General features: G+C 43.2%; 1 protein-coding gene across 6 annotated transcripts in view; it reads right to left on the minus strand.

Moving 5' to 3' along the window:
- NAPEPLD (N-acyl phosphatidylethanolamine phospholipase D) overlaps positions 1 to 13,216 on the minus strand; it is a 99,784-nt gene that overhangs the window by 17,324 nt on the left and 69,244 nt on the right. For all 6 annotated transcript variants that reach the window (XM_069587832.1, XM_069587830.1, XM_069587831.1 and 3 more), the window contains one exon: positions 5,948 to 6,254. In XM_069587832.1, the coding sequence (XP_069443933.1) occupies positions 5,948 to 6,238 (291 nt within the window). In that variant the 5' untranslated portion in view covers positions 6,239 to 6,254. The remainder of the gene's footprint in view (positions 1 to 5,947; positions 6,255 to 13,216) is intronic.

Here is a 13,216-nt window from a genome sequence, read left to right on the forward strand (position 1 = left end):
AAGTTCAAACTACAACACAATTGTGCTCATTTCATGTATTAGCAAGGTAATGCTTGAAATCCTTCACGCTAGGCTTCAACAGTACATGAAACAAGAACTTGCAGATGTACAAGCTGGATTTAGAAAAGTCAGAGGAATCAGAGATCAAATTGCCAACATCTGCTGGATTACAGAAAAAGCAAGGGAATTCCAGAAAAACATCTACTTCTGTTTCACTGACCACGCGAAAGCCTTTGATTGTGTAGATCACAACAAACTGCGGAAAATCCTTAGAGATGGGAATACCAGACCACCTTACCTGCCTCCTGAGAAACCTGTATGCAGATCAAGAAGCAACAGAACCGGACATGGAACAACAGACTAGTTCAAAATTAGGAGATGAATACATTAATGCTGTATATTGTCACCCTGCTTATTTAATTTCTACACAGAGTACATCATGCAAAATGCCAGGCTGTATGAAGCACAAGCTGGAATCAAGATTGCTAGGGGAAATATCAACAATCTCAGATATGCAGATGACACCACCCCTTTGGCAGAAAGTGAAGAGGAACTAAAGACCCTCTTGATGAAGGTGAAAGAATAGAGTGAAAAAGCCAGCGCAAAACTCAACATTCAAAAAACTAAGATCATGGCATACAGTTCCATCACTTCATGGCAAATGATGGGGGAAAAATGGAAACAGTGATAGACTTTATTTTCTTGGGTTCCAAAATCACTGCAGATGGTGACCACAGCCATGAAATTTAAAGACACTTGCCTCTTGGAAGGAAAGCTATAACAAACCTAGACAGCGCATTAAAAAACAGAGACATCATTTTGCTGACAAAGGTCTATCTAGACAAAGCTACCGCTTTTCCAGTATTCATGTATGGATGTGAGAGCTGGACCATAAAGAAGGCCAAAGAATTGATGCCTTCGAACTATAGTGCTGAAGACTCTTCAGAGTCCCTTGGACAGCAAGATCAAACCAGTCAATCATAAAGGAAATCAACCCTGAATATTCATCAGAATGAATGATGCTAAAGCTCCAATACTTTGGTCACCTGATGCAAAGAGCCAGCTCATGGGAAAAGACCCTGATGCTGCAAAAGACTGAGGGGAGAAGAGGGAGACAGAGAATGGTTGGATGGCATCATCGACTCAGTGGACAGGAGTCTGAGCAAACTCAGAGACAGTGATGGACAGGGAAGCCCTGTGTGCTGCGTTCATGGCGTCACAAACAGTCAGGCACGACTGAACAACGACTCCAACATAAACTAAAAATTAAATGACAACCTAAAAAGGAAAGAAGCAGACTCTATTCCCACTTCATGCCTGACTTTTCAGGGCTGGTATTTCATCCCTGGAGCCTGAGGCACTGGATTGTAAAGCTGGACTGTCATGGGGCTCGGGTAGCTGGGAAGGACATGCCAAGACAGTAACCCCCTTGGACCTGTGGTGCCTTGTACCCTATAATGAGACCAGAATGTCCTGATCCAGGAGGGCCATTGGAAAACTAAGCTAAGCTAAGTACAGGGAAAACACGATAGACCCGCTGGGTTGCAATAGCTTTGAAAAGTCACCTGGCCTTCATGTCTCCTGGTGCTCCAGGCATTCCCACCTACAGCCTCCTTCCTTGGAGTCCCCACCTACAGAGGACAACAAGCTCAACACAGCGCTTTGGCAGGGGTTGAGATCTGACCCAGGCTGAAGGGTAAGGGGTGAAAGCATCGAGACATAGCCCAGGTGGGTGTTTCATCTGGCACAGTGGGCTCCCACTAACAACCCAGGAGCAAGACTTGCCCTCATCTTCTAGTTGCCCTTTGTGACCAGTGCTGGGAAAGAAGAGAGGCTGCTCCTTTGTGGACACTTCCCAAAATAACAACTGGAAAACCAGGAGTGAGGAACTGCATCGCAAGGCCCGCAGAGCTACTGTATTCGTGGCTTTCCCTCATGCAATGTGCTGTCCTAGGCAATCAAGAAGCTCTCAAGAAGCTCATTTCAACTGACAAATATTACTCACAAGGCTCCTTTAAGGAAAAAAGCCCAGGAATAGATGCTCAACGTCACTCACCATTAGAGAAATGCAAATCAAAAGTGTAATGAAGTATCATCTTGCACCAATCAGAATCACCAACATCAAAAAGTCTACAGAGAGTAAACGTTGGAAGGGGCTTCCCTGGTGGCTCAGTGGTAAAGACCCTGCCTGTGAATGCAGGACACATGGGTTCAATCCCTGGTCCAGGAAGATCCTACATGCCTCAGAGCCACTAAACCTGTGTCCCAGGACTGTTGAGTCTGAGCTCTAGAGTCCGGGAGCTGCAAATACTGACCCCAGGCATCACAACTACTGAAGCCCGCTCACCCTAGAGCCTGGGCTCCGCAAGAGAAACAACCGCAATGAGCAGCCCACACAGTACGAGAGAGTAGCCCCTCTGCTCTCTGCAACTGAGAAAAGCCTGTGCCGCGAGGAAGACCCAGCACAGCCAAAACAGAATGACTAAATACATAAAATTTAAAAATAACAATAAATAGTGGAAAGGCCATGAAGAAAAGGGAACCCTCCTATGTTAACTGGTAACAGCCTTTATGGAGAACAGGGGCTCTTTAAAAACTAACAGTAGATATACTATATACCCGGCAATTCCACTCCAGCGTGTCTTCGCAGAGAAATCCATAGTTTGAAATGACAAATGCATCCCAGAGGTCACTGCAGCACTATGCACAGCAGCAGCACACGGATTCAGCCAAAATGTCCATCAACAGATGAAGAAGATAGATGAAGACAGGTAAGGAAGATGTGCAGATCCATATAAGGGAATATACTCAGGCGTTAAAAACAATTGAAATTAGGTCATCTGCAGCAGTGTACATGGCCCTTCCAATGATCATGCTAAGAGAAGCAAGTCAGACAGAGGAAGACAAATAAAATCTGCTATCAATTTTAGGTACAGTTAAGGAAAAATGATACAAATGAAGTTATTTTTTGCAAAACAGATAGACTCGCAGACTTGGAAAGCTCAGTGGTGGCTGCTGTAGGCACAAGAAAACCTGGCAGTGAAGGATAAATTAGGAGTTTGGGGTTAACATATAGATACCATTAAATATAAAACAGATAATCAACATGGATCTTCTGTAAGGAATAGGGTACTCTTGTCAATATTTCAGTAATACCCTACATGGCAAGAAGCTTGTAAACCAACTATAATCCAATATAAAATGAAAATCAAAGAAACAAGAAACTCCTGCCTTTTTAAAAAAAGGGATGGGATGGGGAGGGAGGTGGGAGGGGATATAGGTAAACCTATGGCTGATTTCGTGTTGATGTTTGGTAGAAACCAACACAATACTGTAAAGCAATTATTCTTCAATTAAAAATAAAGTTTTAAAAATGCTTATGCTTCATTAAAGAATTCGGCTCCAAACGGCCCCCCTCCATTTCCTTTTCCGCTTTATGACTCCTCAAAGCACTAATCATTTTTCACCATCACACACCATTTACTTATTTATTGTCTCTCTTCCACTAAACCTAAGGCCCCAGGAGGCAAGGGTGCTTTCTGCTTTGTTCCTGGCTTGAGCTTTAGCATCTCAACACAGGAGTTTAAGAACCACTGGCCTGATGAGTCCTCAGAAAGTGAACCCCGTCTCCAGTTGCCTCTAAATCGTCAGTCTTCAGAGATGGACTTCTGCTTTCATGTGGGCACTTACTTTCCCTTTGAAAGGAAGGAGAACTGAAGACACCACTGCTGCTGCTGCTAAGGCGCTTCAGTCGTGTCTGACTCTGTGCGACCCCGGAGACGGCAGCCCACAAGGCTCCCCCGTCCCTGCGATTCTCCAGGCAAGAACACTGGAGTGGGTTGCCATTTCCTTCTCCAATGCATGAAAGTGAGAAGTGAAAGGGAAGTTGCTCAGCCGTGTCCAACTCTTAGCAACCCCAGGGACTGCAGTCCACCAGGCTCCTCCATCCATGGGATTTTCCAGGCAGGAGTACTGGAGTGGGGTGCCATTGTATTCTAGATGGGGATCAATCAAAATCCATTCAAGGCTACAGTGTTGTTAGCTGAATCTCTAGTACTTGGAATTTAAATACATTTTTTAGATCATGTCCATCATTTTGCATACCCTTTGGGTTACAACAGCTCAGTGGAGCTTGGTCTTAGGGAAGGACAGTGTAGACTGTGAATCTTAGACCCTCACCTGTGTAGTAACCGGCAGTTTGGAGACTATGAGTCTGTGAAAGTGAAAGTGAAGTTGCTCAGTTGTATCTGACCCTCAGCGACCCCATGGAGTGCAGCCTAACAGGCTCCTCGTCCATGGGATTTTCCAGGCAAGAGTGCTGGAGTGGGGTGCCGTTGCCTGCTGTAGTTTTAGAGGCTGTGGCCCAAATACCAGGAAGGAATTTTACCCAACAGGTAGTCTACCCATCTTGGCCTCCTGCCCTAAGCCCTTCTTCTCACAGCGTGACTCCATGATTCTCTTCATACTCCAGAAGAAACAAAAATGTTCTTGTTGCTCCCATCCACAAAGTTTTAAACATACAATAAGGTTTTTTATTAATCTCCTGACTCACCCTTAAAAAGTGCTGGGAAAATGTTATTCATGTTAATTCTGTTAACTAGGATTAATAGTATGCACATTCCTTGGCACTGAAGTGACACAATGAGTTGTGTTTTGTTTTTTAATCCCATATCTTTTAAAGAAAAATGGACACACTTAACCTAAAAGATCCAACATCGCCACCACCCACCTACTCTCCGCCTCCTGCCTCACTGCGGATCAAGCCTTCAGGGATGTCCCCACTCTTTTCCCACCCACTTCCCACTTCCAATGTCTACTTCCTTATCTCCCAGTTCCCCACAATATCTGGCAGGACAGGCACTGCTGGAAGAGAGAGGACAAGGTGGGTAGGAGGAACAGAGCAGCCAGAAACTAAGAGAAGAAAGTCCTACTGCAATTGGGAGCCACCCACTCCCAGCCAAAGAGAAATCTCATTCATTTAATAAACCGCAGGCCAAAGTTTGTTTCATCATAAGTGGCATATTGAAAGGCCAGGAACCTACTCTCAAATTTTAAAGGAGTGGAAGGTTATTTGATGATTTCTTTTAACATTTTAGCAGCTTCATCCGAGAATGAAGAGCCAAGCACTCTAGGCTTAACCCTCATAATTCATAGTCCAAAGCACGGGTTAGTACAATCTGGAACACGTCATGCACTCTCACCTCTTGTGACCTTCTTTATGCCACCATCCACTGGGAAAACCATTGCCAAATACTTTTTATCTTTCTAGGCCTACCTCAAAGATCATCTCCTCAAAGGTCAAAACCATCTCCAGTCCCACCAGTCAGAATCAACAGCTTCCTTCCCTGCACTTTTAAGACATTCTGTTCCTACTCCCAGCTGCCACCAGATCAGAGCTAGTTACACACACACGCACTCTGCTGCTCCACAATGAATGTGAAGCTACCTTATTCATGTCATCTCTCCACAACCTTATCATACAAAAGGGCTTGATTACCTAACTGGAGTATCATAATACAATTTACAGAAAAGTAAAGGAATACATATATAAAGAGCAAATACACGGGACTTCCCTGGTGGCTCGGTGGGAAAGAATCTGCCTGCCAGCACAGGAGACACGGGTTTTGTCCCTGGCCTGGAAGATCCCACACACCACAGAGCAATGGAGTCTGCGCAGCACGGCTACTGGGCCTGTGTGCTGGAGCCTGGGAGCTGCAACTCCCGAGCCCACAGGCTGCAGTCACTGAAGCCCAAATGCTCCAGAGCCTGCGCTCTGCAACAAGAGAAGCTGCTGCCAACGAGAAGCCTGGGCACCGCGAGTGGAAAGCAGACCCAGCTCGCCACAGCTGGAAAAAAGCCCACACAGCAAACAAGACCCAGTGCAGCCAATAAATCAATAATTTTATAAAGAAGAGCAAACACACAGCACTCGGAAGACAGACGCTACCTCTTTGGAGCATGGAACGCCGCTGTGATCCCTTTCCATTATCAGCCATCTGAGAGCATTTAGAATAGAGGGATTTTTCCACGTTGGCCAAGGGTTAACGAATCTCCCATCCTTTCCTCTCTTTGATTTAGTTACATCTTCTTCTAGTCTGTAATCCAGTTTGAAACTCTTCCTGGAACACCTAGAAGAATCACTTCCTCCAGAATTCCGTGAATTTTGGCGCTTTCTTACTGCTTCTTTAGGATACTGGCTAGTTGTCATCAGGGGCTGGCTGGTTTCATTTTCATCCATGTTCTTTGGTGAAGACCTAAAAACGAAAAAAGCAGAAGGAAGAAGAATATACTGAGTTTTAACATAAAGACGCTAAAACATACACATGCTGTTATGTCTCTATTAGGCTGAAACCTTCCTCCTGCAAAATATCATTTTAGAATCCACTGCTTGCTAAACAGAAAAGGCGTTTGTTTTACTTATTACTGCCAAATATTTAAAAAATTGCTTATGTGCTGTAATTCAAAGCAAATCTACTTCACCAGCCAGCACTGAAACATACGAAAAATTTCCATTTCAATAACATTCTATAGAATAAAGTATCTTCATGAATCTGTAATACTTTCATATCTGCATTTTTAAAATATCATGGTTAATAACACATAAGAAGAAGGATTGTCTTAGTTCTTCCAGGATATTTCACTAATTCCAATGACTTAGTACAACCCCACAAGGCCTAGTTATTTTTACTTTGAAGACAAACTGTTGCTGCTGCTGCTAAGTCACTTCAGTCGTGTCTGACTCTGCACAACGCCATAGACGGCAGCCCACCAGGCTCCCCTGTCCCTGGGATTCTCCAGGCAAGAACACTGAAGTGGGTTGCCATTTCCTTTTCCAATGTGTGAAAGTGAAAAGGGAAAGTGAAGTTGCTCAGTCGTGTCCGACTCTTAGCAACCCCACAGACTATAGCCCACCAGGCTCCTCCGCCCATGGGATTTTTCAGGTAAGAGTACTGCAGTGGGGTGCCATTGCCTTCTCTGAAACTTACTGATGCCCTCCAAAAAGTGCATTGAGTCCAAACACCAAAAAAGGAGATACACATTAGTTGAGAAACATTTCAACAATGTAACAGGTTAACAATACAAATTTCAATTAACTCAGACATAGAACTGCAAGCATGAATCCTAGCTCTATGAACTTAAGCCAGTGTCCTACCCTCTCTGTGCCTTGATTTCCTCATCTAAAAAATGGAGATGATAATCCAAAGGGTTATTGAGAGGCTTGAAAAAGCAAATGCAAGTAAAGCACTTAGAACCATGCATGCAAAATGTATACAGAAGTGTAACACGTGTATGCACATCCTCACGTTAGCCACACGCATCAGGCTCAGCTCAACAAACCCGAGCCGCTGCTGCCTCCCTCTTCGTTACTGCTCCTGTGCCCACTCACACCACCTCCCTTGAGGCACTGAAATCCTTGCTTTGGGCTATACAGGATTCCAGACACATTAAAGTGAGCAACAATGCAGTAAGGCTATCCATTCACCCACCATGGATTTCATCCCTTTCCTATTCTGTTAAACGAACCATTTGCTTTCTGAGAAAAATAAGCACAAACAACAGAGAGCCAAGCATTATGATTTGATTTCACTGGTGTTTAAATAGAATTACCCAGGAAGAAACGGAAATAACACAAACCCCAGGATGAACACGTACACACAACCAAAAACTTTTCCCCAAAAACTGTCTGGAGTAAACACTTCATGGTCCAGAGAAAAACTGTATTAAGAAACCACAGCTGACGAAGCTGAAGCACCCACTTCCGCTCAGGCATGGCTGCTTGTGGGAGAGCCCAACAGCTACCACAGGCTAACCAGATTGATGTCTTGGGCAGGTGACTTAACCTTTCCAGTCCTCCATTATCTTATCTGCTAAATACCTACTTATCTCAAGTGAGGTTTCACAGAATTAAATGACATAATATACATAAAGTGCCTGCTATTCACCCAACTACTTCTTTATTTCCTAATCCAGTCAACATCTAAAGTTGTTAACTTCTATTAGAAAGCAAAGGATAGAGATTTATCTCAGTTCCTCCTACAGAATAGCTTTACCTGGGTTATAACAAAGTTTGGGTCCAGGCAGAAACAAAAACCATCCATTTAAACCGTACTTCACTCAACAGATGAAAATACACAGTATAGAGTTTAAGTCACTTCTGGACAAGATAATATGTCTAACCAATGGCAGAGCTGACCTCATGCCCATCCCCTGGGATGACTAACAGTAGTCTGTGAGATTGTGTGCACTTGTTACACACAGACATTCATATAGACACACATATGTAATAATTCTACCAAATATATAATAAAGTATTGGTTCATTGTTTTCAACAATCAAGAGATAGGAGAGAAAAAAGAAACGGGAACTCTGATTCAAAACCAAACAAAAAACTCAAAGCAGGGTTTTCAGACAACACCCAGTTGTCAAATGTACCTGGAACATAAGATGCAAGAAAGGCTTTGAGAGTCGGGGAAAGGTGTAAGGATGGGATGTAAAGGGTGGGCCTGGGGCTGTGACATTAAGGAGGTCTGGCTACACTCAGGCAATGCAGAAACACTAAAGGCACTTCAATAGGGCACTCTGGGGACAACTCTGGTAGCAGGATAAAAACAAAAAGGGAGAGGCTAAAACCTGGAGCCAGGAACAGAAATGAAGGAGCAGGAGATAGAAGAAACCCAGAACGTCACTAACAGTGAGGCTCTATGCTACATGTGTCACACACTGCATTTAAATTAACATTCCCAGCAAAATTTCAAGGCAGCTATCATAATCATATATTTTTAACTGAAGAACTAAAAGGCAGAATAGCAGACCAGGCAAAAGATGATGAGACAGTGATAGTAAGGAAAGATGAATTCGGAGAGACAATAAAGAAGCTGCATCACTGAGACTTGAGAGTCTCTGGATGGTGGCCAACTTTGGCCACTTCGTAGGGCAGGTTGGGGCTAGGAGTTAAAAATGGGATGAGTCAGAACTGGAAGCCTACTAACCCAGTAAAGGATTAGGGGAAATTAAGTACGTTTCAAGTGCGGAAGAGAAACTGGATCTGTGCCCCAGTGAGTCTGAGGCATGGTTTGAGATCACAGGGAAGGAAGGATCCCAGGTGAGCCCTGACCGCCAGTGCAAACGGATCTCTGGGATCCAGGCTGCTCTGGGGGTGATGAAAGTGAGAGCAAAGAGGCTCCAGGGGCCTGGAGACTGAAACAAGAGTGAAAAATGGGTTTGGGGACTGTTTTCTTCCTGGACAAGAAACTTTTTTAAACCTGTCTATTCACATGGAACCCATTTTTCCCCCCCGACTCAGGCTTTCACCCAGATTAATCCTTAGAAGCAGTTCTCCACCACAACCTATCCCCTCTTAATATACCCCACTCCTAACACATACAAAATCCAGACTTGAGAAGACAGCTTTTTAAAGGCATATCTTTTTTTTTTTTTAAGAGGGGGATGTAGTAAAGGGAACCTCTAGAGAATGTCCTTGGTTCTCAGAATGAGGACAAAGTCAGTAAGATGGGCCGCGAGGGTGTGTGCTTCTAGCTCTGCCCACTCTCTCCTCTGTCCCAGACACAGGCCCTTCATCTGCTTTCTCAGATGCATCACACTCCCCGCAGGGCCCCCTTGCCGCCACAGTGCTGTGCACAGGAGTCTTCAGATATCCCTGGGGTGAGAGGAGGGGGCAGCACATGGACACCGCTGAATTCACAGGATTATGTCCGCCCGTGAAAGGTGCTCAAACCACACAAAATGCTAGTGCTATGATGCGCCATCGCACACTACACACTCGAAGCATGAGATGGTCAGAAGGAACCAGAACCTGGGCTTGTTCCTTTGGAGGAAAAGTACTAGAAGTGCGTCTGGTGAATGTGCCCAGTGAGGAGCTTTGTCAACAGATGATCCAGCAACCAAGGGATCGTCAGCCTGCGGAGACACACGGAGCTGCTGGATGGCTGGTCATGCGAAGGCTCTGCATCGCATATCACCCTGTGGTCACTCTGTAGTGGATACAGAACAGGCTCACAGAGACCATCCACTGGATCCTGCTCTGCTGACTAGCTTTCAGCTTTGTAAACTTAGAAAATATATCTAACTAAACATACACAGGTTCAGTTCAGTTCAGTCGCTCAGTCGTGTCCAACTCTTTGTGACCCCATGGACTGCAGCATGCCAGGCCTCCCTGTCCATCACCAACTCCTGGAGTTCACTCAAACTCATGTCCATCGAGTCAGTGATACCATCCAGCCATCTCATCCTCTGCCGTCCCCTTCTCCTCCTGCCCCCAATCCCTCCCAGCATCAGAGTCTTTTCCAATGAGTCAACTCTTCGCATGAGGTGGCCAAAGTACTAGAGTTTCAGCTTCAGCATCATTCCTTCCAAAGAACACCCAGGACTGATCTCAGGTTGGAGTTTCCTTTTTCAAATGTAGCAGACTTCCCAATTATTTTTTGTCATATATCTGTCTCCAAAGTTAACCATAAGTGAAAATTCTGCCTTGATTTCTGGCCAACACTGAGTACAAGGCATATTCATAAAGACATGTACACTGTCAACAACCTGTTACAAAAGGGGTCTCAAAAGTTGATGAGGATCTTTACATTATACTGATTTTCATCCAATTTAAGACACCATGGATTCATAAAGCAATTGTTTTATGTGCCACTTAGAAAGTTAAAATGTTATCAAAGAACTAAACCTAAGACCACATACTATACAACTCAGAAGAAAACATAGGGAGAACACTATTTGACATAAATCACAGCAGTATCTTTCTGGATCAATCTCCTAAAGTTAATGAAAATAAAAATAAAAATAAAAACTAAAAAAGTTTAATTGGGACCTAATTAAACTTAAAGGCTTTTGCACAGCAAAGGAAACCAAAAGTAAAATGAAAAGACAACCCGCAGAGTGGGAGACAATATTTTCAAATGAAGAGACCAACAAGGGATTAATCCCCAAAATGTAGAAATAGTTTACGCAGTTCAATATCAAAATAAACAATCCATCCAAAAATGGGCAGAATATCTAAATAGACATTTATCCAAAGAAGGCACATGCTGCTGCTGCTGCTAAGTTGCTTCAGTCGTGTCCGACTCTGTGCGACCCCAGAGACGACAGCCCACCAGGCTCCCCCGTCCCTGGGAATCTCCAGGCAAGAACACTGGAGTGGGTTGCCAAAGAAGGCACATGGATGGCCAAAAAGCACATGAAAGGATGCCCAGCATCGCTAGGTATTTGAGAAATGCAAATCTAAATTACAAAAAATGAGGTATCACCTTATACCAATCAGAATGGCTATTACTAAAAAAAAATCTACAAACAATATATGCTGGAGAAGGTGTGGAGAAAAGGGAACCGTCGCACACCATTGGTGGGAATGTAAATTGATACAGTTACTATGGAGAACAGTACAGAGGTTCCTTATAAAACTAGAAATACCTAGAGTAGGAACTGGCAACCTGCTCTAGTATTCTTGCCTGGAAAATGCCATGGACAGAGGAGCCTGTGGACAGTCCACAGGGTCACAAAGAGCTGGACACAACTGAGAACACACACGTGAAGAATAGATTTTTCCAAACAGTGTAAAAGTAGGCCCCAACAAATTGAATCAACTTTTCATGGAAAGCAAAAAAGACTGTATATTCAGTTTTGAGTGATGGTTTTCAATTTTAATAGGAAAAGGGCCCAAATGTAGAATTTGGCCATAGCCAGAAATTTCAAGATAATATGCAGTTCATGTGTTTGTTTCAATAAATGATCCCTCAAAATTCTGGCCTTTATCTCAAACTCCAGTGGATCCTCTCTCATATGGCCAGAATCTAGTTTATGTTCACTGTGGCCAATCTTTGGCCAATGTTTAACTACAGTTTCAGAAATAAAGGCTTGTTCTCTATACTGATCAAAGTTTTATGATCCTTTTCTAAAGCTGTGGCTTCATTTTGCCAGAATATTTCTGCAGTTCTTTAAAATATTTGCTTTGAGACTGTCAGGAGCCAACAGGAGCTGTGTGGTCTTCAGTTGCAATGTAATACCACTTTAAACTAGCTAACATATACTGACTGAGTACTTACTATACGCCTCTTAATTCACATATCCATTTTGACACTAAATCCAACACTGCATTGCAAGATTACTGTTTTTTATCTGCACTATAGTTTCAAAATCGGTGTGTTCAGATATAACCATAAGAAAGTATATTATTACGTGCAATTGGGTTTGATTCATTGAAACTTTCAAGAACTCTTCCTTTAAAGATGATCTTTGAAAGTTGCTCATAAATCTATGGAAGTTTCCACAACCTACAAAAAAAATAATAATAACTAAAAACAGAATTAACATATGATCCAGCAATCCCACTACTGGGCATATATCCGAAGAAAACCATAATTCAGAAAGATGCAGGCACCCCAGTGTTCACTGCAGCGCTATTCACAATTACCAGGACACAGAAGCAACATAAATGTCCATCAGCAGAGGAATGGATAAAGATGATGTGTAATTTTATAAGAGTCCATATAATAATGGAATATTACTCAACCATCAAAAAATGAAATAATGCCACTTACAGCAACATGGGTAGACCTAGAGATGATCATACTAACTGAAGTCAGAGAAGGATCAGGTATCACTTATGTTGGTACAATATAAAAGAACAATAGAAATGAACTTATTTACAAAACAGAAACAGACTCACAGATTTTGAAAACAAAGTTATGGTTACCAAAGGGGAAAAGTTGGTGGGAGGAGGGATAAATTAGGAGATTGGGATTAACATATATATACTCCAGTACTTTGGCCACGTCATGCGAAGAGTTGACTCACTGGAAAAGACCCTGATGCTGGGAGGGATTAGGGGCAGGAGGAGGGGATGACAGAGGATGAGATGGCTGGATGGCATCACTGACTCGATGCACGTGAGTTTGGGTGAACTCCAGGAGTTGGTGATGGACAGGGAGGCCTGGCGTGCTGCGATTCATGGGGTCGCAAAGAGTCGGACACGACTGAGTGACTGAATTGAACTGATACTACTATATATAAGATAGATAATCAACAAGGACCTAGCTTATAGCATATTAAACTCTACTCACTATTCTGTAATAACCTATATGGGAAAAGAATCTGAAAAAGAATAGATATACATGCATGTATAACTGAATCACTTGGCTGTATACCTAAAACATAACACAAATCAACTACACTGTAATATAAAATAAAAATTAAA

Source organism: Ovis canadensis, chromosome 4 (assembly GCF_042477335.2).
Source record: "Ovis canadensis isolate MfBH-ARS-UI-01 breed Bighorn chromosome 4, ARS-UI_OviCan_v2, whole genome shotgun sequence".
NCBI classification, from domain to species: domain Eukaryota; kingdom Metazoa; phylum Chordata; class Mammalia; order Artiodactyla; family Bovidae; genus Ovis; species Ovis canadensis.